At 46.6% G+C, this 27,214-nt stretch overlaps 1 protein-coding gene and 1 long non-coding RNA gene across 4 annotated transcripts in view; one reads left to right on the forward strand and one right to left on the reverse strand.

The window, feature by feature from the left end:
- LOC140421099 (uncharacterized) overlaps positions 1 to 2,366 on the reverse strand; it is a 40,573-nt gene extending 38,207 nt beyond the window's left edge. The window contains exon 1 of the long non-coding RNA XR_011946671.1: positions 2,202 to 2,366. This is a non-coding gene — a long non-coding RNA (uncharacterized lncRNA). The remainder of the gene's footprint in view (positions 1 to 2,201) is intronic.
- Positions 2,367 to 2,482: 116 nt separating this feature from the next.
- gcna (germ cell nuclear acidic peptidase) overlaps positions 2,483 to 27,214 on the forward strand; it is a 68,423-nt gene continuing 43,691 nt past the window's right edge. The window contains exons 1-6 of one of the 3 annotated variants that reach the window (XM_072505475.1): positions 2,483 to 2,655; positions 3,767 to 3,961; positions 6,393 to 6,675; positions 12,371 to 12,452; positions 14,180 to 14,238; positions 26,948 to 27,014. In XM_072505475.1, the coding sequence (XP_072361576.1) occupies positions 3,845 to 3,961; positions 6,393 to 6,675; positions 12,371 to 12,452; positions 14,180 to 14,238; positions 26,948 to 27,014 (608 nt within the window). In that variant the 5' untranslated portion in view covers positions 2,483 to 2,655; positions 3,767 to 3,844. The other 2 variants (XM_072505477.1, XM_072505476.1) reach the window with 2 other exon arrangements.

The following is a 27,214-nucleotide window of genomic DNA, read 5'->3' on the forward strand; positions in this document are numbered from 1 at the left end:
TACCTACTGAAGGACAGATCTGAGGCGTTCAAGTCAGACGACCCTGAACTATACAAGAAATCTAGGTATGACCTCCGCAAAGCCATCCGAGATGCCAAGAGAGAATATCAAACCAAGCTAGTCACAGACAGACTCTCGGCGATTGTGGCAAGGACTAAACAACATAACGGGCTACAAAGCGAAGCCTAGCAGTATCTCCGGCAGCAGCGCACCCCTCCCCGATGAACTCAATGCAATCTATGCTCGGTTCCAGCAGGTAACCAACAATACACTGTCGAGTGCCCCAGCAGCCCATAACTCACCCATATCCATCATCACAGCTTCCGAAGTCAGATCGGCCTTCCTGAAAGTGAACCCTCGGAAGGCGAAGGGCCCAGATGGGATCTCTGGTCGTGCACTCAGAGCCTGCGCGGACCAGCTGGCAGAGGTATATGTGGACATCTTTAACCTGTCCCTACTCCACTCGGAGGTCCCCACCTGCTTCAAGAAGACCACCATTATACCGGTGCCAAAGAAGAACCAGGCAACGTGCCTCAATGACTACCGTCCGGTGGCCCTGCCTTCAGTCGTAATGAAGTGCTTTGAGAGGTTGATCATGAAGCGCATCACCTCCATACTCCCAGAACACCTTGATTCACTGCAATTCGCATACCGTCGCAACCGGTCCACAGCAGACGCCATTTCCCTGGCCCTACATTCATCCCTAGAGCATCTCGACAATAAGGACTCCTACATCAGACTCTTATTTATTGACTACAGCTCCGCCTTCAGCACCATAATCCCAGCCAAGCTCATATCAAAGCCCCAAAACCTAAAACTTGGCTCCCCACTCTGCAACTGGATCCTCGATTTTCTGACTAACAGACCACAATCAGTAAGAATGAACAACAACACCTCCTCCACAATAGTCCTCAATACCGGGGTCCTACAAGGCTGCGTACTTAGCCCCCTACTCTACTCCCTGTACACACACGACTACATGGCAAAATTTGGTTCCAACTCCATCTACAAGTTTGCTGACGATACGACCATAGTGGGCCGGATCTCGAATAAAGACGAGTCAGAATACAAGAGGGAGATAGAGAACCTAGTGGAGTGGTGCAGTGACAACAATCTCTCCCTCAATGCCAGCAAAACTAAAGAGTTGGTCATTGACTTCAGGCAAAGTACTGTACACACCCGTCAGCATCAACGGGCCGAGGTGGAGATGGTTAGCAGTTTCAAATTCCTAGGGGTGCACATCTCCAAAAGTCTGTCCTGGTCCACCCACGTCGACGCTACCACCAAGAAAGCACAACAGTGCCTATACTTCCTCAGGAAACTAAGAAAATTCGACATATCCACATTAACCCTTACCAGCTTTTACAGGTGCACCATAGAAAACATCCTATCTGGTTGCATCATAGGCTGGTATGGCAACTGCTCGGCCCAGGACCGCAAGAAACTTCAGAGTCGTGAACACCAGTCCATCACACGAACCTGCCTCCCATCCATTGACTCCATTTACACCTCCCACTGCCTGGGGAAAGCGGGCTGCATAATCAAAGGCCCCTCCACCCGGCTTACTCACTCTTCCAACTTCTTCCATCGGGCAGGAGATACAGAAGTCTGAGAACACGCACAAACAGATTCAAAAACAGCTTCTTCCCCACTTTTATCAGACCCCTAAATGACCCTCTTATGGACTGACTTCATTAACACTACACCCCGTATGCTTCATCCGATGCCAGTGCTTATGTAGTTACATTGTATACATTTTCTTTTATGTATTTTCTTTTATTCTCTTTTCTTCCCATGTACTTAATGATCTGTTGAGCTGCTGGCGGAAAAATAGTTTTCACTGTACCTGGGTGCACGTGACAATAAACAAATCCAATCCAATCCAACAGAAATTTTCCTGAGCCACATTCAGAACCCAGATGGGCCACATGCCAATTCTTTAGAATTGTGCCCTTTATTATATATTGTCCACGTTATTCCTACCAAAATGAATCATTTCACAATTCTCAAGGTGGACACAAGATAAATAAAATGGAACAGTACATTTAAATTTTGTCTAATTGCGTGATTAAGTCGCCGTACAACTATGAGGCCAGGTTCACTGACAGCATCTAGCTCCTCTTTGGCTGCCTTTGCGCTTGTGTTTATCAAATAGGCACGGTTTCCTCTTCTCGAATACAACAATCATATTCAGCTCTCACCTCCGCCTCATTGGCGATTTTCCCAATCACACAGACTCAGCTTCAGCCCTGCTGCTGTTAATATCCACAGTAAAATCTTGTCTGAGTCTGCACATCACACAGTTCTGCTCAACATCCATTCCTCGCCATAAACTCCACCACGAACGCCGACCCAGTCACGTGGTGTCCGCGAGGGAGGCGGGGTCGTGGCTGCGGGGGGCGTGGCTGCGGTAGGCGGGGTCGGGGCTGCGGGGGGCGTGGCTGCGGTAGGCGGGGGGCGAAAACGTGCGCAGAAGGGGCGGCCATCCTGCGTGCCTCAGTCTGGCGCCAGAATTCAAAATTGACCTTTGCGCGAACGATTTTTTTTTTAAACCCCGCCCCCCCCGGGTATTCTCCCGCGGGCGGAATTTTCCGGAAGTTTATAGTTTGGAGGCTGCGCTAAAGCGAGGTCTCGTTTTGTGAGTCTGCGCAAATGGTGAGTGAGGTGCACTGCGGCCGGGCAGACGCTCAGTGAGCACCGGAGGCAGCGGCAGACCAATGACTGCTTCCCGCTGTCTTGCTCTCCACCGGCACATCCTGTTTTAGTTCCACCAACTTTAACTGTTCGGCACCCGGAAGCTGTGAGGACACGTGCCCGCAATCCACGGGCTGTTGTAACAGTTTACAGTACAGATAGAGAGGCCCTTTGGCCATAAGAAACCTATCTAGTCTAATCCCATTTTCCAGCACTTAGTCGGTAGCTTTGTGTGCTGCTAGTTTCTTAATTACTGTTTGTTCCCTGAGTGACAAGCAGCTGGTTCCTGATTGTGATATCACATCTGTTTCTATTGTCTTCTAAGAAATTGTCACCTTGATTTTTTTTGGGTGCTCCAGAGATCCATCTACTTATCGCCTCCGATAAAGTTGCTAATTCAGAATTAATTGCCTGTGGAATTGTGCACTTGCACCATATGTTTGGAGCGCCAAGTTCCATAAAACACAGGCTCCTAGTGTGTTGTGAAGAGCCCCCTCCGCAAGAAGACTTGTAATTAAACTAAAACTAACCTTTGTCAACAGCTCGTGGTTGACATCTCCAAGAGCCCACCAATTTTAAGCCTCCGGTGCATGCACCGGCTGGAAAAGAGCCGTACATGTGTGCTTTACATTTTTTTTGTGTTGGTCAGGTCCATGCACATGACCAACAGAACAGAACTGAAGACAAAGGTCCCATGTACCTGCACAAAAAGGGAGAACTCAAAAAAAGGTGCAAATATCCTGGGGAAAGCGAGAGAGACAGAGCGTTTTTTTTTTTAAAAAGGAGAGGAGACGGGGAGAAGTTAAAAACGAATTTCACAATAAGGGAAGAAGACAGAAAATAGAAGATCTACCTCGAATTATTTTTAGAAGTATAGGGGTGTGTCATGACACACAAAAGCTTGGGAATCACTGCCTTACAGAATCATTGCGTATATAATGTTTTTGGACAGACCGTGCCAGTTACCTGAGCGTTGGCTGTCATCCTGTGCCAGGTTTCCAGAAAATAACTTGGCTGCTTTTGTGAGAATGTTACCTTTTTATACTAGTCATCTGCATTTTTTTCCCCTCAGGTGAGCATATAGCATGTCTGTGTGACATTGTGTGGACTGGTTCGTAAATGTTCACTTTTACTAAATGGTAAAACACAAATGGTAATACAGATGAACAGTGCCCAAATGGATGAAGAAACACGCAGCCTGTTCCAGCGTGTAGCTGGTCGACTTGGTTGGACACAACACGGTGGTCTGAATGCTATTGAAGCACAGGTGATGATGAACCTATAATCTAGAATGATCGAGCTACATTTAATGCTGCGTATATGGCACCTTATACGCATAAAAGCGTATATACTTTTATACCACTAGCCAGATAATTAGGTCAGGAACCATAAATTATATGCCCTTACATTTGGAGATTAAGGGGTGATCCAATTGATTAAAATTCTAACAGCACTAGACATGGTAGATGCAAGCAGGATGTTCCCAATGGTGGGGGTGTCCAGAACCAGGGGTCACAGACTGAGGATACAGGGCTGACCATTTAGGACAGAGATGAGAAATGTGTTCATTCAGAGGGTGGTGAGCTTGTGGACTTCGTTACGACAGAAAGTAGTTGAGGCCAAAACATTGTAGGTTTTCAAGAAGTAGTTAGTTATAGCACGTGGGGCAAAAGGGATTAAAGGATTGGGGGTGTGGGGGAGACTGGATTAGGCTATTGAGTTGGATGATAATGAATGGTGGAGTGGGCTCGAAGGGCTGAATGGCGGACTCCTGCTCCTATTTTCTATGTTTCTATGAGACATTTTAAGGTAATTGAAGAAGATGATTGCGAGAAACTACCTGTTCTACTTCCTCAGGAAGGGATTCCAGAATAATAAGGATTATCTTGTATAGATACAATTTTTTTGATCTAGCTCCTTAATGTTTTAAAGTGTTCCAAGGTGCTTCACAGGAGTGTTGTAAAGCAAAGTTTAACACTTGAGTCACATAGAGATATTAGGGCATTTAGTGAAGGAACATCTTCGAGGGGACGAGAGGAAGAAATTTAAGGGTGAAATTCCAGAATTTAAGACCATGACTGCTGAAGCTACAGTCACCAATCGTGGAGTGATCTAAACGGGTACATCAGACATCATAGAATGTTACAGTGCAGAAGGAGGCCATTTGGCCCATCGAGTCTGCACCGGCTCTTGGAAAGAGCACCCTACCCAAGGTCAACATCTCCATCCTATCTCCATAACCCAATAACCCCACCCAACACTAAGGGCAATTTTGGACACTAAGGGCAATTTATCATGGCCAATCCACCTAACCTGCACATCTTTGGACTGTGGGAGGAAACCGGAGCACCCGGAGGAAACCCACGCACACACTGGGAGGATGTGCAGACTCCGCACAGACAGTGACCCAAGCCAGAATCGAACCTGGGACCCTGGAGCTGTGAAGCAATTGTGCTATCCACAATGCTACCGTGCTGCCCATCATGCCAATGCAAATTCATCAAGAAAATAGCTTACTTTAATTGTGCTGCCCTTATTAACATGACCTGCATGTGGTCTAGTGATAAGTGGTAACATTACCTATGTTGTTATGTACTCGAGGTTTGGTGCCTTTTGTTGCTGCCAAATATGGTGTTTCATGATGGCTATTACCTTTTTTATGTATGAGCTGCTTCGAGCTTTAAAATCATAGAATTTAGAGTGCGAAAGGAGGCCATTCGGCCCATCGAGTCTGCACCGGCCCTTGGAAAGAGCACCCTACTTAAGCCCATGTCTCCATCCTATCCCTGTAATCCCATCTAACCTTTTGGACACAAAGGGGCAATTTAGCAGAGCCAATCCACCTCACCTGCACATCTTTGGACTGTGGGAGGAAACCGGAGAACCCAGAGGAAACCCACGCAGACACCTGGACAACATGCCTACTCCGTGCAGTGACCCAAGTCGGAAATTGAGCCCCGGTCCCTGGTGCTGTGAGGCAGCAGTTCTAACGCTGTGCCACCGTGCTGTGTTATTCATTATCAGCAGCTTAGTTGATTTGAATCGAGCCTTTTTGTTTCCTTCCCCTTAACCACATGGTTTCCCATGCCCGCTTTACTCAAATCTACTATTTCTATTAGGGACGTTTCTGGAGAAATTGAGGGTGAATTTCTATATTCTGTATTATTAAATATTGCATGCTCTTGCCTCCTCCTATCTCTTTCAGTGCTGCAACCTCTTAACTCGATCTGACACTAGTCACGTTGGTGACTGCTTTCAGTTGCTTATGCTTTCAGCTGCATAAATAGGCGTCATGTCTTAAAATTTAGTTAAATCTCCTCGTCTTCTTTTTAGGATTCCTCCTGTAGTCCACTCTAAACAAGTTTTTCAGCATCCCTCTGAATATTTTCTTTGGTTCTCTGTTTCTTTTATGTTTTGTAGTGCATTACAATATTTTTCTATGTTAAAAGTGAAAAGTGTATCAATGCAAATTTAACAATTGATGTAGGTCAATATGCATGTTTCATTGCATGGTCTGTGTTGGAAGATCTAATTTAGCCATAATCATGATAGACAGTGTTCTGAGGAAGCTAGTAGTAAGATATCTACATTATTTCAGCACTGGATTTTTTGTGTCCTATCTTATTTGACATAACAGTATTTTATTCTTGTGCCATTCCAAAAAATTATCCAGTTCTGCATTGCCTGCTATTTTTCAGCTTCAGGAAAGAATCAAGAAGTCCAAGCAACCCGTGCAAGATAATTGTGAAGATGCTGCAATTAATTTAGAGTCAGAAACAGAGGAGAGTCCAAATACCTGTGATTCATGTGTGTGCAAGTTGTTATTGTCTAGTTCAGAAGATGAGGCTGAATTGTCACCAAAAATTACTCCAGGAAACAGACAAGAAGAATGTGCACTGACAAATAAAGTAGGTGAGAAGCTGCAGAACCATTGTGGAACCATAGTCATCTCGGACAGTGATGATGACGATATTGAGATTTGTAAGCAGGTGTAGTTCATTGCTGTTTTTGCTTTAACTCTAGCATTTATTACACGCAGCATGGTTCTGCACTAAGATATCTATGTAACATAAGGGGAGGCAGTGGTGTAGTATTATTGTCACTGGACTAGTAATTCCGAGAACCAGGGTAATGCTCTGGGGACCCAGGTTCGAATTCGAATGTGAAATTTGAATTCAATAAGTCTAATTATGACGATGCAGCCATTGTTGATTATTGTGAAAACCCATAGAATTTACAATGCAGAAGGAGACCGTTTGGCCCATTGAGTCTACAGCGGTCACTGAAAGAGCACCCTACCTAAGCCCACACCTCCGAACTAATTCTTTTAACAATCTTTATTATCACAATGAGGAATACATTAACACTGCAATGAAGTTACTGTGAAAAGCCCCTCGTCGCCACATTCTGGCGCCTGTCCCACTCTGAGGGAGAATTTAGAATGTCCAATTCACCTAACAGCACGTCTTTCATAACTTGTGGGAAGATACCGAGCACACGGCAGAAACCCATGCAGACACGGAGAACATGCAGACTCGTACAGACAGTGACCCAAGCTGAGAATCAAACCTGGGACCCTGGTGCAGTGAAGCAACGTGCTAACCATAACCGGATAACCCAGCAACCCCATCTAGCGTTTGGACACTACGCTGTAAATTTAGCATGACCAATCCACCTAACCTGCACATCTTTGGACCATCTCGTTCACTAATGCTCTTTAGGGAGGGAAATCCGCCATCCGTTCCTGATCCAGCCTACATGTGACTCCAGGCACACACCAATGTTGTTGACTCTGAAATGGCCGAGCAAGCCGCTCAACTGGAGGGCAATTAGGGGTGGGCAACAAGTGCAGGACCAATCAGTGACGCACGCATCCCACGATTTCAAAAACAAAATTCACAATCATAACCTTGAATGCTATTGAAAAAGTTTTAAAATAGCCAGGTAAATGGGTTTAAGTAACTTTAAAGTGGAAAAACAATGCACAAACGGTTGAGAAAGTCAGTAGTAGAGTAAGAAATATGTATTATGGTGTTATGTGGGGTAAGCGTGAATACAAATGAGACCTTTTGTGGATGAAGCCACAAAGCCTGGTAAGAATGGTGAGATGCAGAATGTGACCTGGCTCAAAAGGGCAAGAGTGGGCACAATTTTTCCCTGGCTACAAGGTGTTAAGAAAAGAAAGGAGGCAGGGTGGTAGTGTTTAATTAAAAACATTACAGTGCTGGAGAGAGTAGATGCCCCAAAGGGATGTTAAAAGCATTATAGTACTGGAGAGAGAAGGCACGTTAGCCCCAAAGAGTAAATTCACAGGGAAACTGGAGCTGCAAAGCTAAAGTTTAATTATAATGTGAGAGGGCATTATTCCTATCCCAATTTATAATATGATTAAAGTAAACTGCAGTGGTTCTGTAAGACCTTTTGAACTGTGGTCTGGAGGATTTGGATGATCAGTATGTTTCTTGTTCAACAATAAAGGATGCATTGTTGAATCCTGTTTTGAAGCAATGAGGTGGATCTGGTGTTAATAGGGAAACACTCAGTGACCGTTGTAGTGATCATTGTATCATAAGGTTTAGCTTTGGAAAAGGGCGAGGGCGGCATAGTAGCACGGTGCTCAGCACAGTGGTTAGCAGTGTTGCTTCACAGCTCCAGGGTCTCGGGTTCGATTCCCGCCGTGGGTCACTGTCTGTGCGGAATCTGCACATTCTCCCCGTGTCTGCCTGGGTTTCCTCCGGGTGCTCCGGTTTCCTCCCACAGACCAAAGTTGCAGGTTAGGTGGATTGGCCATGCTAAATTGCCCTAAGTGTCTAAAAAGGTTAGGCGGGATACAGGAATAGGGTGGAGGTGTGGGCTTAAGTAGGGTTCTCTTTCCAAGGGCCGGTGCAGACTCGATGGGCCGACTGGCCTCCTTCTGCACTGTAAATTCTATGGTTCTATGAATCTGCGCATTCTCCCCGTGTCTGCATGGGTTCTGCATGAATCATAGAATATACAGTGCAGAAAGAGGCCATTCGGCGCATCTGAGTCTGCACCGGCCTAAGGAAAGAGCACCCTACCTAAGCCCACACCCCCACCCTATCACCACACCTCCACCCTATCCTCGTAACCCCAGCAAACCTTTTTGTCACTTAAGGGCAATTTACCTCAGCCAATCCACCTAACCTGCTCATCTTTGGACTGTTATAGGAAACTGGAGCACCCCTGAGAAACCCCTGCAGACACTGGGAGAATGTGCAGACTCTGCACAGACAGTGACCCAAGCCGGATTCGAACCTGGGACCCTGGAGCCGTGAAGCAACTGTGATAACCACTGTGCTGCCCACACGATTGTAACAATCTAGAGTAAAATATAATAAAATGAAAGTGGACCAATTGGGATGAAATCTGACCTGGCCCAGAGTCAAAGACTGGCAGGCAAAACTAACTGGACAATATGCAGCCTTTTAAGCGGAGACAGTTTGGGTATTGTTGAGGTCTGGAGTTTAGGTTGTGGGGATAGGGTGGAGGAGTGGGCCTGTGTAGAATGCTCCTTCGAAGGGTCAGTGCAGACATGATGTGCTGAATGGCCTTCTGCACTTTACGGATTCTATGATTCTACACTCAAAATGGGGGAAACTAGGCCGGAACTCCTTGGAGAATGAAAGAGGGTAAAATGAAGTAGAAAAAAATGTGTCTTGACATGTCAGGTCGATTATACAAGTGAGATCTGGGCTGAATATGAAACGAGGGGAAATGAGAACATGAGAAGACACTGATAACCAACCAGAATAACTCTATGGACATATATTTTTAAAATGTGGTGAAAGGAGGAATAGGACTGTTCGAGCTGCAAAAATGGTTTTGGACTTGGAGACAGAGGTGTGGCTGAGATACTAAAGAGTACTTTGCAATTGTCATTACCAAGCAAGATACTTCCAATTTAAAAGTGAGAAAGGAGCTAGTTAGGAGCTAGTTAAGACACTGGTTGGGCTAAACATTGATGAAGGGGAGGTATGAGAAAGACTGGTTATTCTTTGAAGCTGAAAAGTTATTAAGACCTGAGGACGGGAAGAGAAGTCAGGATGGAAATTGAGACGACACTGGCCATAATCGTCCCAACCACCACAAACATCAGGGTGATGCTGGAGGATGAGAGAGTCGTAAATGTTACACCTTGTTTGGGGAAAAAAAAAGGTGTAAGGATAAGCCAAGTAACAACATGCTGGTCAATTTAACCTCAGTGGTGAGAAAGTTTTCAGAAATTATAATCTGGAGCAAAAAAATCACTTGGATTAATTGAGGAAAATTAGCATGTATTTGTTAAAGCTAAATTGTGTTTAACTAAATTAATTTGAATGTTTTGAGGTTTGTGGATAATGTGGTGTACCGGCACTTTCAAAAGGCTGTTGATAAATGCCGTGTAACAGTACTGTCAGCAAAGTTGAAAGCCATAGAATAAAAGGGTCAGGGGCAACATGGATCAGAACTTGACTGAGTGACTGAAACCAGAGCAAGTGCCTTAACAGCACTGCTTGTAAGCCGGGAGGGGCAGGAGCGTATGGTTGTTTTTCAGACCTGGGCGAGTTGCATGCAATAAATTTCTGCTTTAGATTGCCCAGTTTTAAATAGTTCCTCTTCAACGTCCTGGATAAAATGGGGCTACTATATTGACTTGGCATAGGGATTTTTGTTTTAGGGGGTTCCTACCCGGGCCTACTAAGTGTCATGTGACACTTGTCCTTTTCAGGAAAGCAACTACAATGTATGGGCAGTATGGTAGCACCAGTGGATAGCACTGTGGCTTCACAACGCCAGGGTCCCAGGTTCGATTCCCCACTGGGTCACTGTCTGCGCGGAGTCTGCACGTTCTCCCCGTGTCTGCGTGGGTTTCCTCCGGGTGCCCCGGTTTCCTCCCACAGTCCAAAGACGTGCAGGTTTGGAGGATTGGCCATGATAAATTGCCCTTAGTGCCCAAAAAGGTTAGGAGGGGTTATTGGGTTGCGGGGATAGGGTGCAAGTGAGGGCTCAAGTGGGTCGGTGCAGACTCGATGGGCCGAATGGCCTCCTTCTGCACTGTTATGTTCTATGTTACGCAAGTAATTGCTGTAGTAGAGTTCCCCAGACCTCCGTATTTGGAGCACTGCCTTCCTTAGTGCATATTAATGACTGCCCAGAATTTGGTGTCCAGGGCGCAATTTCAAAATTTGCAGATGATGCAAAAGTTCAGAATGCTGTGAGAAGAATAATGATGAGCCTCAAGAGGATAAATACAGGCTGGTGGAATAGGCAGACACGTGGCAGAGAAAAAATATAGGAAAGCATTAATAGTACATATTAGTAGGAGGATTTGGAGAGGCAATATAAAATAAGGGGAACAATTTTTAAATTTATTTTCCAATTAAAGGGCAATTTAGCGTGGATACCTATCCTGCACATCTTTGGGTTGTGGGTGTGAGACCCACGCAGGCACAGGGAGAATGTGCAAACTCCACATGGATAGTGACCCGGGGCCAGGATCAAACCTGGACCTTCGGCGCCGTGAGGCAGCAGTGGGAACCACTGCTCCGCCCCAAGGGGAATAATCCTAATGGGAAGTGCAGGAAAAGATGAACCTAGGGAGATATGTGCCTAAATTGTTGAAGTTGGCAGGGCAAGTTGAGAAAGTGGTTAATAAGACACATGGAATCCTGAGCTTTATGAAAAGCTACACGATTACAAGTAATGAAGAACCTTTACTTAAAACTGGTTCAGCTTCAACTGGAATATTGAACTTTGGGCTTTGAACATGAGGAACATTGTGCATGTTCAAGAGAGGGCACAGACTCCTGCACACACTTCCTGTTAGCATCTGCACTTAGCTGGATGGTGTGATTTAAATGTGGCAACGTTTCATAGGCAGTTTAAAAATCTGGACATAAAAATTTGTTAAATGCAAAAAATAGTATACCTGACCTTAAATAGATGTGCAGTTTAACCTGCAGCCTCTACCTCTGCCTCTGTCTGTCCATTGAATGCAGAATTAAGATAATGCTGTAGAGATGAGTAGTATGGTATGGATTGGAGAAAATGAGGCAGTAGGGTGGAAGAAATTTTAAAATGAATCTTTGGTAACTTGTTTCCTTTTCTTTCTTCACCACTCTACTTCGGAGCTGCTTTCAGCTTTGAGTGTAAAACAATGGCTAGATATGCAAAATCTTGGTATCTGGTGTGGATAGACTGAAATTTGTGGCCTTCGGCGGTATTTACATTTTGTTACCTTACCTTCAATGAATTTAGAGTGTATATCTGCTCAGCAAAAGTTTTAATTGTAGGAAATATTCTATTTAGCTGAGTAGAGGACTGACCTTGCTTTAAAGATGAGCTTTTAATCAGTTTATCTTGCCCGGAGTTGATGGTAACCTCTGGCTTAATGAGGTGGCTGAATAGTTTGATTGAAGATTTTATTTTAGGTCCAGTATGTATTATAATTCTGCTTCCACCACTTTTAATTTTTAAATTATTAGAGCTTATGATGAGGGGGGAAATAATATATATATATTATGTACAGGCTGTGTGTGTAATGCTCTAGTTAAGAAATACAGTATTATTTCATACTTTCTTCCCTTGTTTCTGTTCCATGAATACCACTCCATCAACTCTCACGGCATTGTTGTAATTTTACAATCCAGGATCTTGTTTTGTACGCATTTTACAGGTGTTAACTCCGATATCATCCATACGAGGCCATTAAACACAGATTCCACATCAAGATGCATCTCGAGAACTAAAACTAAAAGGTAATAATATAATAATCGCTTATTGTCATAAGTAGACTTCAATGAAAACTGTGAAAAGCCCCTATTCGCCACATTCCAGCGCCTGTTCGGGGAGGCCGGTACAGGAATTGAACCCGCGCTGCTGGCCTTGCTCTGCATTATAATACAGCTGTTTAGCCCACTGTCCTAAACCAGCCCCTGGTGCAAGTATACTGGAGACTATGGATGTTATAGCTTCTATTTCAATAAACCCTGATGGGAAAAGTAACTGGTCATTTTTTGTAGTATACCGATGGTGCAAATGTTGAGAAAAATTAGTACATTAATTAGCTATCCTTCCTTGCATTGATTTTAACCTGTACAAGAATATACCTATTCAAGAATATACCAACACTCGTGAAGTTGGTGCTCAATTGCTTGTTGATTTAGTCATATGGAATGTGCAGAAGGAATTCCCTGATCTCTGGATGAGAGGCTTCAGTTATGAGAGGTTGGAGAAGGACTAAATACTTAATTAGGATGGAGAAGGTTTAAAGGAGATCTGATTGGATTTGATAAAGGTAAATCAGGACTGACTATTTCTACTAGTTAGTAATCTAATAACCAAAGGATACAAGATCACCAACAATAAAATAATTTTTTTACGCAGCAGGTCATTTCACATCTTCACCTATAAGTAGTGGTGGCAGCAGAATTAATTTCTAATTTTTAAAAAGGCAGTGGATAAAAGGGCGGCACGGTAGGTACTGCTGCCTACGCCGTTGAGGCCCCGGACTCGACCCCTGGGTCACTGTCCATGTGAGGTTTGCACATTCTTCCCGTGTCTTCATGGCCTCACCCCCACAACCCAAAGATGTGCAGGTTAGGCGGATTGGCCACGTTGAATTGCCCCTTAAGTGGAAAAAAAATAATTGGTTATTTTAACTTTTTTTTAAAAAGGGAAGTGGATAAAAATCTCAAACAATTAAATGAAATTGTAAGTAAATACAGATAACTTAAGTGTAAAGCTGCAACACCTGGCAGAGTTTCAAGACCACAGAACATCTCGGCGCTTTCTAGCCAGAAATATTTTTGAAGTATAGTGGCCATTTTTACATTTTTAAAATTTGTTTATGAGATGTGGGCATCGCTGGCTGGGCCAGCATTTATTGCCCATCCCTGAAGTCAACCACATTGCTGTGGATCTGGAGTCGCATGTAGGCCAGACCAGGTATGGATGGCAGATTTCCTTCCCTAAATGACATTAGTGAACCAGGTGGGTTTTTGTGACAATCAACAATGGTTTCATGGTCATCATTAGATTTTTAATTCCATATTTTTTTAATTGAATTCAAATTCCCCCATCTGCCCTGGTGGATTTCAAACCCAGGTCCCCAGAGCATTACCCTTGGGGGGGGGGGCCTCTGGATTATTAGTCCAGCAACAATACCACTACGCCACAATTGTAATGTAGGTAATTGGGAAGCCAATTCGGACGGCACGCTCACAAACTGCAATATGATAGCGATGCAATAATTGTTTTTTGTGATGTTCATTTGAGAAATAAATATCGGCCAGATCACTGGGGATAACATCCCCGCTCCACTTCAAAATAGTGCCATGGGATATTTTGCTCCTATCTGAGAGGGAAGATGAGTCTTAGTTTAACACATCATCTGAAAGGCAGCAGTGCAGTTCTATGCTATCAATTTCTATGTACAGAAATCATCCTAAAGGCCATTCTTTTGTTCATGTTTTGTCCACATCAGACCTGACTATGTTTCTGAACTAAGCACAGATTCCAGTGCGGATGAAAATTATGAAAAATGTGAGTAGCATCTTAAAATGTACGTTTAAAGTTTACCTTTGTCTTCAACAAGTCAGCTATAGAGAATTGAACATTGTCACCCTGTTTCTATATTCAGCATACCAATGTTAGTACATAATGAATAATTTCAGTATAAAAACAAATACAAGAATCTGCCTTAGCCTTGAGTAATCCAATATGCAGCAGTGCAAACCTAATCCAGTTTCCATACTTGCCATCCTATTGCTCTATTGTGAGAGGTGCAAATTTGAACTGCATCCTAGGAATATTTGTATTAAGAGCAACATTTAACTAATGCGATGTTGGATCCAGAAATAGAACAAAATGAAAAGTCAAGGAGCCATCAAAGAAAATAGACTAAATGAGAGACTACTGATATGAGGAGGAACTGTTTCTTGCAGAGGGTGGTGAATTTGTGGAACTCACTGCCCCATAGTGCAGTGGAATCGGAGTCATTAAATGGTTTCATGAAGGAGATAGATATATTTCTGATTTTAAAAACGGGTTGAAGGGATATGCGCAACAGATGGGGAGGTGGATTTGAGATCAGGAAGAGATCAGCCACGATCTGATTGAATGGTAGAACAGTCTCAAAGTGCTTAATTGCCATGTTCTTCAAATTCCTATATTTTTTCCTACTGGTCAGACCTTGAAAGTAAGGATTTTTGAAGCCAGCAATTTCCTCCCCACGACTCCTTCCAGTCATCCAGTAGGTAGAAGTGGTGCAGTCTCTAATTGCTTGCTCTAATCTAAGATGAAAATGAGTCTGTTGCAGGAGCTTGAAGCAGGTAGCATCGCAAGAGCCTCACAGCTGAGTTGTTCCACTTTTCTTGAAGTATGATTGGCTCTTCATTTGACCGACAAAGTTGCTTGTGCAACAATGTGCTTCCTAGGTGAAGGTACGATATGTGCAAATGCTTTTCCCCATTGGTTTTGAAATTCCCTGTTTATAGGGCAAGGCTTACTTGGCTTCATTTCTTTGCAATGAAGTAGGGAAAGATGCCAGGAGCAGAAAGCTTTTGTTATAACTCTGCATCAGTAGCAGCTGATAGAAAGAAGTGAGGATCCTGAGTTGTGTAACAGAGTCCTGTGTAAATGCTGCTGTTAAGCTGAATAAATGTCTTTCTTATGAGCTCTTTGGATTCCCCTTTGCCATTTACTTTATTGGTGACGAGGATGAATTGGAACAGTCGGCCGCCTTCCCCGAAATGTTGTTGCTTGAGGTATGGACTTTTGTTGCTGCTAGATTCTTTTTCGGAACCTGTATTGAAACGTGAGGTGGCAATGGGCCGAGGATTGATGCCGGTTTGTGGAGTGTTAGTGCTGGGAGAGTTCCGGTGTCTGATGTATCCGACAGTACCAGAAACGCCTTCATCATGGCGACTTCTGGCAATGGTCGTGCAACGTTTTCCATTTGTGGTCATTTCGAGATGCTGGCTTGCTGTGGCATAATGGTTAACTGGGGAGTCCTTATTGGAGTTGGCCGCTGTCCTTTTGGACTATCGTTGGGGTTTGTGAGTGCGGCATTGATTTTGGAAGTCTGTTGGTTGGGTCTACAAAATGGACTACAGCGGTATTTTACATGGGTACTGATGTTACTGCAAGGCTGCAGGTTTTGTGCCTACCAATACAGTTGGGGTGTGTGGACCCAGTATTTATTTATTTAAAAAAATATATATTTTATTCAAAATTTTTCCGGTCAAACAAGAACAGTACAGGATTTTCCCCATTTTACAACTTTAAAACAATATAAATAATAATGACCGTTTTTTTTTTAACAAATAAATAATATATTAACTAACCGGCAACTGCCAACAACAAAATAATAACTCTTCAAGACTATAAAGTCCCACATGCCAGTATAAATAACTAATATACAAACAACAATAGGAAACCCCTGAGGGCCCGCGTGGGCCCCCCCCCCCCCCCCCCCCCCCCCCCCGGGTTGCTGCTGCTACCTACTCCATTTCCCTTACCGTTCTGCGAGGTAGTCAAGGAACGGTTGTCACCGCCTGGTGAACCCTTGAGCCGAACCTCTTAGTGCGTACGTTATCCGCTCCAATTTTATAAACCCTGCCATGTCGTTTATCCAGGCCTCCATGCCCGGGGGTTTAGCTTCTTTCCACATAAGTAGAATCCTTCGCCGGGCTACTAGGGACGCAAAGGCCAAAACATCGGCCTTTCTCGCCTCCTGCACTCCCGGCTCATCTGCAACCCCAAATATAGCCAACCCCCAGCCTGGTTCGACCCGGACCCCCACCACCTTTGAAATCACTTTTGCCACACCCACCCAGAACCCATGCAATACCGGACATGACCAAAACATGTGGGTGTGGTTCGCCGGGCTTCCCGCGCATCTCCCGCACCTATCCTCCATTCAAAAAATCTACTCAGCCTTGCTCCCGTCATATGCGCCCTGTGGAGAACCTTGAATTGTATCAGGCTGAGCCTGGCACACGAGTTAGAAGAGTTTACCCTACTTAGGGCATCTGCCCACAGCCCCTCCTCAATCTCTTCCCCCAGCTCCTCCTCCCATTTTCCCTTCAGCTCCTCTACCATCGTCTTCCCCCTCATCTCTCATTTCCCTATATATATCTGACACCCTACCATCACCCACCCATGCCCCCAAAATCACTCTGTCCTGGATCTCTTGCGCCGGGAACTGCGGAAATTCCCTCACCTGCTGCCTCACAAATGCCCTCACTTGCATATAGCGAAATGCATTCCCAGGTGGCAACCCATATTTTTCTGTCAGTGCTCCCAGACACGCGAACGTCCCATCTAAGACCAAGTCCTTCAATTTCGCAATTCCTGCTCGGTGCCAAGATTTAAATCCCCCATCTATCCTTCCCGGGACGAACCTATGGTTGTTCCTTATCGGGGACCACACTGAGGCACCCGTCACTCCCTTATGTCGTCTCCACTGCCCCCAAATTTTCAGTGTTGCCACCACCACTGGACTTGCGGTGTACTTTTTCGGGGAGAACGGTAAAGGCGCCGTCGCTAATGCTTGCAGGCAGGTTCCCCTACAGGACGCCATCTCTAGTCTTTTCCACGCCGCTCCCTCCCCTTCCCCCATCCACTTGCATACCATTGATATATTGGCGGCCCAATAATAGTCACTTAAGCTCGGCAGTGCCAGTCCCCCCCCTATCCCTGCTACGCTGCAGAAACCCCCTCTTCACTCTTGGGGTCTTTCCAGCCTGCACAAAGCTCATAACGCTCATCCACTTTTTTGAAAAAAGCCTTGGTAATCATCACAGGGAGGCACTGGAACACAAAAAGAAATCGCGGAAGGACCACCATTTTGACTGCCTGCACCCTGCCCGCCAGTGACAGGGGCACCATGTCCAATCTCCTAAAATCCTCTTCCATCTGCTCCACCAATCTTCCTAAATTAAGCTTATGCAAGGTTCCCCAGTTCCTGGCTATCTGGATCCCTAGGTACCGAAAATCCCTTGTTACTCTCCTCAGCGGCAAATCATCTATTCCCCTGCTCTGTTCCCCAGGGTGCATCACAAACAGCTCACTTTTCCCCATATTCAGTTTATATCCCGAATATTCCCCAAACCCCGAGTGCCTGCATTATCTCGGGCATCCCCTCCACTGGGTCCGCGACATACAGCAACAAATCATCCGCGTATAATGACACCCGGTGCTCTTCTCCTCCCCTAAGTACTCCCCTCCACTTCCGAAAGACCCTCAGCGCTATGGCCAGTGGCTCAATTGCCAACGTAAACAGTATAGGGGACAGGGGACACCCCTGTCTTTTCCCTCTATATAGACGGAAGTAGTCAGATCTCTGCCTGTTTGTGATCACACTTGCCACCGGGACCCTATATAAAAGCTGAACCCACCCAATAAACCCCTCTCCAAATCCAAATCTCCTCAACACTTCCCACAGGTAATCCCACTCCACTCTATCAAATGCTTTCTCAGCGTCCATCGCCGCCACTATCACCGCCTCGCCCTCCGGCGGGGACATCATCATCACACCGAGCAGCCTCCGTATATTAGTGTTCAACTGTCTCCCCTTAACAAACCCAGTTTGATCCTCGTGAACCACCCCTGGAACATAATCCTCGATCCTCGTCGCCATCACCTTGGCCAAGAGCTTGGCATCTACATTCAGAAGGGAGATAGGCCTGTAAGACCCGCACTGCAGCGGGTCTTTGTCCCTCTTCAGGAGCAGCGATATCATCGCCTCCGACATTGTCGGGGGCAGCGACCCCCTTCCCTGGCCTCGTTAAAGGTTCTCGTCAGAAGCGGGGCTAGTAGGTCCATGTATTTCCTATAAAATTCCACTGGGAACCCATCTGGTCCCGGGGCCTTCCCTGCCTGCATGCTCCCAATCCCTTTTACCACCTCCTCCACCTCAATCTGTGCTCCCTCTCCTGCTCCTCCACCTTCGGGAATTCCAGCTGATCCAGGAAGTGCATCATTCCCTCCTTCCCTTCCGGGGGTTGAGCCTTATACAGCCTCTCATAAAATGCCTTAAACACCCCGTTCACCCTCTCTGTTCCTGTTCCATCTCACCCTCCTCGTCCCTCACCCCACCTATCTCCCTCGCCGCCCCTCTCTTCCTCAATTGTTGGGCCAGTAACCGGCTCGCCTTCTCTCCGTACTCATACTGTACTCCCTGTGCCTTCCTCCATTGTGCCTCTGCCCTGCCCGTAGTCAGCAAGTCAAATTCCGTATGCAACCTTCGTCTTTCCCTGTACAGTCCCTCATCCGGAGCCTCTGCATATTGCCTATCCACCCTCAAAATTTCTCTCAACAATCGCTCCCTCTCTTTACTCTCTTGTTTCCCCTTATGGGCCTTTATGGATTCAGTTCCCCTCTGACCACCGCCTTCAGTGCCTCCCAGACCACTCCCACCTGAACCTCTCCATCATCGTTAATCTCCAGGTACCTTTCGATACATCCCCTAACCCTTATACACACCCCCTCATCCGCCAACAGTCCCATATCTAATCTCCAGAGTGGGTGCCGTTCCTTTTCCTCTCCTACTACCAGATCTACCCAATGTGGGGCATGGTCCGAGATGGCTATGGCCGAATACTCCGTCCCTGTCACCTTTGGGATCAGTGCCCTTCCCAGGACAAAGAAGTCTATCTGGGAATACACTTTGTGGACATGGGAGAAGAACGAAAACTCCCTACTCCTGGGCCTAGTGAATCTCCAAGGGTCTACTCCTCCCATCTGCTCCATGAAGTCCTTAAGCACCTTGGCTGCTGCCGGCCTCCTCCCGGTCCTAGACCTGGACCGGTCCAGTCCTGGATCCTGCACCGTGTTGAAATCTCCCCCCATTACCAACTTTCCCGCCTCCAGGTCTGGGATACGCCCCATCATACGCTTCATGAAGTTTGTATCATCCCAGATCGGGGCATATACGTTCACCAGAACCACCGCTTCCCCTTGTAATCTGCCACTCACCATCACGTATCTACCCCCACTGTCCACTACTATGGTCCTCGCCTCAAACACTACCCGTTTCCCCACTAATATAGCCACCCCTCTATTTTTCGCATCCAAGCCCGAATGAAATACCTGTCCCACCCATCCTTTACGTAATCTGACCTGATCCGCCAGTTTTAGGTGCGTCTCCTGTAGCATGACCACATCTGCCTTTTAATTTCTTTAGGTGCGCGAGTACCCTTGCCCTCTTAATCGGCCCATTCAGCCCTCTCACATCCCACGTGATCAACCGGGTCGGGGGGCTCTTTACCTCCCCCCCCCCCCCCCCCCAACCCCCCCATGTCGACTAGCCATCCCCTTTTTTAGACCAGCTCCTCACCCGGTTCCCACGCTCCCGTTTGTCCCCCCGACGGTGTCCTCCCATCCTGACCACCCCGCCCCATAACGGCTTCCACTTTCCCTTAGCAGCAGCAACCCAGTTAACCCCCCCCCCTCCGCTAGATCCCTTTCTAGCGTAATTGCTCCCCCCATGTTACTCCCAGAAGTCAGCAAACTCTGGCTGACCTCGGCTTCCCCCGTTTATCCCTGGCCCCCATTGCGTGAGGTCCCGTCCTTCCTGCGCTCCCTTTCCCGCCGCAATTACCATAGCGCGGGAACAAAGCCCGTGTTTCCCACTCAGTCCCGCCCCTAATGGTGCAGCTCCCTCTCTCCTTCCCCCTCTCCTTCCCCACCGGCGCCCACAGTTCACCATACCCCCTTTCTATGTAGCATCGCCTTGGCCCGATTGAAACTCGCCCTCCTTCTCGCCATCTCCGCACTCCAATCCTGGTACGCGCGGATCACCGCATTCTCCCACCTGCAGTTCCGTGTCTTTTTCGCCCATCTCAGGACCATCTCCCTGTCCTTATAGTGGTGAAACCTCACCACTATGGCTCGAGGTATTTCTCCTGCCTTTGGTCTTCGCGCTAGGACTCGATATGCTCCCTCCACTTCCAAGGGGCCTGTCGGGGCCTCCGGTTCCATTAACGAGTGAAGCAATGTGCTCACATATGCCCCGACGTCCGCCCCCTCTGCACCTTCGGGAAGACCCACAACTCTTAAGTTCTTCCTCCTCGAGTTATTCTCCAGGGCTTCCAGCCTCTCTACACACCTTTTATGCAGTGCCTCGTGCGTCTCTGTCTTCACCACCAGGCCCTGTATTTCATCCTCATTCTCAGCAGCCTTTGCCTTCACATCACGAAGCTCCAACTCCTGGGTCTTCTGTGCCTCCTTTAGCCCTTCAATCGCCTGTAGCATCGGGGCCAACACCTCTTTCTTCAGGTCCTCCGCACAGCGCCGCAGGAACTCTTGCTGTTCCGGGCCCCACACCAAACGGCCTCCTTCCGCCGCCATCTTGCTTCGTGCTTCCCTTCCTTGCCGCTGCTCCTGAGGATCCTCTGCAATCCAGCCACTACTCACTTCTTTCTCCATATGTATCCGGGGGGATTCCCTTCTATTTCACCGCACAATGGTTTTAGCCGTCAAAAATTGCCGTTGGGGCTCCTAATAAAAGCCCAAAAGTCCGTTCCAACGGGAGGTGCCGAAACGTGCGACTCAGCTGGTCATCGCCGCACCCGGAAGTCCCCAGTATTTATTTTTTATGTGACTGATTGAATTGATACTGTATAAATTCTGGGGCGACAGATCCTTGAGCATTTGGTGGGTGCAGTTAATACCCTGTTTGTATGTTGATGCTGTGGCCAGTATTTTTGGGGTATATGGAGTGTGGTATTGGGAGTTGTCTGATTCCCCAGTCCCCTTGTGGCTGAAAATTACACGGTGCTGTTAAGGCCTCAGGTCGATGGGTCAGCCACTGTGGTGCGCACCGTCCCCAGGCTCGGTTGTCAGTGGCTTTGCCCTTTGTGTGGTTAGTGGGGCTGTTGAGCTGGACATAATGGGCGGGATTCTCCTATCGGGCGGCTAAGTGTTGACGCTGGCGTAAAAGCGGGAGTCACCACCGGCGTCAACAGGCCCTCCGGCGCCCGATTCTCCGGGCCACAGGGGGCCAGCACGGCTCTGGAGCGGCCCACGCTGCTCCAGCTGCTGAACCCCGCGTCAACTGGGTGCTGCAGGATCCATGTATGTGCAATGGCACCGGCGCCAACTCGCGCATGCACAGTGGCACCGGTGCCAATGCCGCATGCGCAGTGGCTTTCTTCTCCGCGCCAAATGGCGTGGGGCTACAGGAGCTGGCGCGGAAGGAAGGAGGCCCCCAGCCCTAGAGGCTGGCCCGCAAATCGGTGGGCCCCCGATCGTGGACCCCCCCCCCCCCCCCCCCGGACCCTTCAAGGCCGAGGTCCCGCAGGCTCAGACCATGTTAGAAAGGTGCCGGCGGGACTCGGGTTTTTTGCTACGGCCGCTTGGCCCATCCAGGCCAGAGAATCGAGCGGGGGGGTGGGGGCCGCGTAGAGCGGTGCCGACCTTGCCGGCGCCAATAGCGGCGATTCTCCGCTCTGCGTAGAATCGCTGTTTGCGCGGCGCCCCAGGGATTCTCTGACCCGGTGGGGGGGTCGGAGAATCTCGCCCAATGTTCGGCAGGGTGTGTTACGGTCTGTCTTGTTTTCCCCCCTTTTTGTGGTGCCCTGTTGGGCCTGAAACACTTATTGTATTGTTTCCTTTTGTCGTCTGGCCATTGTTTTGTGTTAACGGTTTTTTGTCCTCTTTGTCCTCCTTGGTTTTTCTTTGTCCTCTCCTCCTCCATGGTCTTTTTTTTTTTTTAAAGTGAATTTTCGGTCTTTGGGGAGGGGTGCTATAACCCTGTGTGGGACTCGTCGAGCTGGGGATGATTGATCCTTAGTGCTAAATAGACTTGTGTGTCAGCCTGCATGGATGATGAGCGTATGTGAACACTTGTTTTTTGCGAAGAAACAAGTAATGGGAGTATGTGCTTCATAGAGTGTGGGCAAGCAAGGAAGATGTTGAATATTATGGACTGCAGAAGAAGTACATTATATTTGTATTTGTGTGCATTAGAAATAAGATACAGCTCTGTTTAATTTGTACTACTTTATTTGTGTTTTTTTAGTTTTACATTTTCTTCCAATTAAGGTGGGCAATTTAGCATTGCCAATCCACCAATCCTGCACATCTTTGGGTTGTGGGGATGAGACCCATGCAGACACTGGGAGAATGCACTGGGGGCAGGGGGACAAAATTTCCAAGTGTTAGGATCTACCAATCTAGATTGCACCTTGGGATGTCCAGTAATAACACCAGCTGGGATCATAATGTGGAAGATTTCCTGAAAGTGGGGCAGCACGGTGGCGCCGCGGCTAGCACTGCTGCCTCATGGCACCGAGGACCCGAGTTCGATCCTGGTCATTGTCCGTGTGGAGTTTGCACATTCTCCCCTTGTCTGTGTGGGTCACAACCCCAAAAGATGTACGTAGGTGGATTGGCCATGCTAAAATCGCCCCTTAATTGGAAAAAAATAATTGGGTACTCTAAATTTATCCAGGAAAAGATTTCCTTAAAACTTCTCTGAATGGAAGGCTGTGACTAGTGGTGTTCCACAGGGGTCAGTTCTGGGGCCTTTGTTGTCCGTGGTGTATATAAATGATTTGGAAGAAAATGTAGCTGATCTGATTAGTAAGTTTGCAGACGACACAAAAATTGGTGGAGTTGCAGATAGTGAAGAGGATTGTCAGAGGATGCATAAGGATATAAACGGTTGGAGTCTTAAGCGGAGAAATGGCAAATGGAGTTTAATCCAGACAAGTAATGCACTTTGGAAGGTCCTATGCATGTAGGAATTACACAATACATGGTAGAACTCTTGCGAGTACTGACAAGCAGAGAGATCTGGACGTGCATGACCATCGATCACTGAACGTGGCAATCCCAGTGGATAAGTTGGTCAAGAAGGCATATGGCATGCTGGCCTTCATCGGTCGGGGCATTGAATATAAAAATTGGCAAGTCATGTTGCAGCTGTACAGGACCTTAGTTGAGCCTCATTTGGAATATTGTGTACAATTCTGGTCGGCACATTACCAGAAGGATGTGGATGCTTTGGTGAGGGTACAGAAGCGGTTTACTAGGATGTTGCCTGGTATGGAGGGCATTAGCTATGAGGGGAGGTTAGTTAAACTCTGTTCTCACTGGAACGACGGAGGTTGAGAGGTGACCTGATAGATGTCTACAAGATTATGAGTGGCATGGACGGAGTGGATAGTCGGATGCTCTTTCCTAGGGTAGACGAGTCAAGTACTAGGGGGCAGAGGTTTAAAGTGCGTGGGGAAAAGTTTAGAACAGCTGTGCAAGGCAATTTTTATTTTACACAGAGGGTGGTAAATATATGGAACGAGCTGCCTGAGGTGGTGGTAGGGGCAGGTACAATAATGGCATTTAAGGGACATCTAGACAAATATATGAATAGTGTGGGAATGGAAGGATACGAACTCCGTAAGTGCAGACGGTTTTAGTTTAGGCAGGTACCATGGTTGGCGCAGGCTTGGAGGGCCGAAGCGCCTGTTCCTGTGCTGTTTTGTTCTTTGAGAAGACAATGAAAATAGTCAACAGCATTTTAGAGTTTTATAAATGGGGACATTGCCATCAAATAAAGAATCAACAACTTTAATGCAATGACATGTCCCATGGCATGATAAGGAGATTAATAGCCAAAAACTTCCAAGCAGAGCCTGCACCTGACCCTGATCAGGCCGAAAACGATCCATTTAACTGCATTTGTTGAAAAAGTTAGACTTCTGATCCTCAAAGCAGAAAAACTCATCCAATGCCGGAATCCTCAGAGTAATGAAGAAAATCACTGTGAAACCTCGGGAGGGCAGTGGCATAGTGGTATTGGCGCTGGGATAGTAATCCAGAGATGCAGAGTCATTCTCTGGGGATGAGGGTCGAATCCCGCCATGGTGAAATTTTAATTGAATTTAAAATCTGGAATTAAAAGTCTAATGATGACCATGAAGCCATTATCAATTGTCGTAAAAGCCCATCTGGTTCATTAATGTCCTTTAGGGTAAGAAATCTGTCGTCCTTACCTGGTCTGTGGGCAGCACGGTCGCACAGTGGTTAGCATGGTTGCTTCACAGCGCCTGGTCCCAGGTTCAATTCCCGGCTTGGGTCACTGTTGGGGTGGAGTCTGCAACTTCTCCCTGTGTATGCGTGGGTTTCCTCCCGGTACTCCGGTTTCCTCCCACAGCCCAAAGATGTGCAGGTTAGGTGGATTGACCATGCTAAATTGCCCTTAGTACCCAATAAAGGTTAGGTGGGGTTACTGGGTTACGGGCATAGGATGGAGGTGTGGGAATTAAGTGGGGTGCTCTTTCCAAGAGCCGGTGCAGACTAGATGGGCTGAATGGCCTCCTTCTGCACTGTGAATTCTATGCTCCCTTTTTACAACCCAAGTTGCTGTAAGGTAAGTTTTAAGTGTTAGTTGATGGGTCGAGTTGGGTTGGTGATTAGGGGAAAGCAAGTCAGGTGGCTGGTGCTGGTTAGGACGGGTTGTTATGGGGTCTGGGGAGCTGGGTAGTTGAGGGGGATGGTGGAGGGGGGTGCATTCAATTTATAGGTGCCGGGGAGTTCAACTAGGATTTTTCTGTCTAGAATTTCCCTTTTTTTAAAAAAATTGTGAACCCAATTAAATTTTTCCAATTAACAGGCAATTTAGCATGGCCAATCCTCCTAACCTGTACATCTTTGGGTTGTGGGGGCGAAACCCACGCAGACACGGGGAGAATGTGCAAACTCCAGGCCGACGGACAGTGACCCTGAGCCGGGATCGAACCTGGGACCTTGGCGCTGTGAGGCAGTAGAGCTAACCACTGTGCCGCCGTGCTGTCTAGCATTGCCAGGATAACTGTCCAGTAACTAGGTCGGACTGTCCATAGTCCCTGACTCCAACACACCGCCTGAGACTTTTTTGGATGGATTTGGGGAGCAGAACAATTGCCCATCAGATGTTCAAACTTCCTGGACAATTCCTGTGGAGTCAGTGCATTTGGGCTTTTGGAGGTTCAGAATGCACAGGGATGTATGTCTGGAGTCTGATCTGGAGACTAGAAGAACTGGGACATTGACTAAGCATTTGGTCATCTAAGCCAAAAAAGGTGCGTTTTAAGGAGTGTCTTAAAGGAGGAAAGTGAGGTAGCGAGCCATAGACTGTGTATTCCAGAGTTTGGGGGTAGGAACCTTAGACATGGCCACCAATGGTGAGCAATGGAAATTAAGAATGCACAAGAAGTCAGAATTGGAACAGCACAGATATCTCTCTTTAGGGTGTGGGATGGAGATGACCGAGAAAGGGAAGGGTGAGGCCATGGAACAATTTGAAAACCAGGATGAGAATTTCAACGACTTTACTTGACAAAAGCAAGTCAAGTGAGCCCAGGGGTGCTAGGGGTACGGACTTGCTGCAAGTTAAACATAAGTAGCAAAGTTTTGGTTTACGGAGGATAGAATGTTGGAGCCAGTAGGGCACTGGCGTAGTCACGTTTGGAGATACCATAGGTATGATTGAGGATTTCAGCAGCAGATGCGCTAAGTTGGGTGATGTTACGAAGGTAGAAATAGACGGTCAAAATGATCAATATGTACAAAATGTTGCTTGAGTCCCAATTGGAGCATTGCGAACTATTACTTGTGCAAAGGATATTAATGCCACAGCAAGCATGTAATGTAGACTTACCAGAATGCTGCCAGGTATGGGCAGCTATGGTTATGAAGAGATGCTTGAGGAACTGAAACTACTTCCATTGAAACGCAAAGGATTAGGACCATATTTAGCATACTTTGTTTACTGTAGAGAGCATTATGCTCATAGTCAAATTAATTCAAAATCAATTGAGGAAAAGGTTTAATTGAAGCCTCGGAATTTCAGATTGTCACAAATGATAGAACCAGGGACCTGAGCTTAAGCTTTAAAGACTGCATGGACAGTTCAAGCTTAAGAGCTTATGCAGAGTGAGGAACCTGTGGGTCAAAAACAAAAACCTCGCAGAATTGGGAAGATATTTGAGAGTAGATGGCTAGATGAACTGAGTATAGTGGTTTCTTTTTTTTTTCCTGCTCTGTACTTTATGTTCCTGTGTGCACTATAATGATCCATGAGACAGATTTTTAAAAATATCTCATTGTTTCGTTGGGCCATGTGCTGAGGTTTACATATGTTTGTTGCAGCTTCAGGAAGGATTTTGCACAGTGCTGTAATGCAGATAATATATGTAAAGAATAGGGAGGAATTAATGCGTTTAATTTTGTATGCTAACATGGACATAATCTCTTTCTCCATCAGTTCTGATGCATGTAAAAACATTGAATAAATCCCAGAAGCACAAGGCTTGCAGGGAAAATGATGATTGGTGAGTAAGTGGCTTAATGCTTGGTTGCAAAATGGAAATTTTTGTATCAATTTAATTATTGCATAAAATTAGGTTCGGACATCACAATCAGAAGGGCTTAATTCATAGACCGATTTCTGTCAGCTCAGAAATGCGTTGGACTCTTCATACCTCGACTTCAACATAAGGAGAAAAGCAGTTTGATCTGGTCTCTACTGATT

The sequence above is a fragment of the Scyliorhinus torazame genome, chromosome 5 (assembly GCF_047496885.1).
Source record: "Scyliorhinus torazame isolate Kashiwa2021f chromosome 5, sScyTor2.1, whole genome shotgun sequence".
Taxonomy (NCBI): Eukaryota; Metazoa; Chordata; class Chondrichthyes; order Carcharhiniformes; family Scyliorhinidae; genus Scyliorhinus; species Scyliorhinus torazame.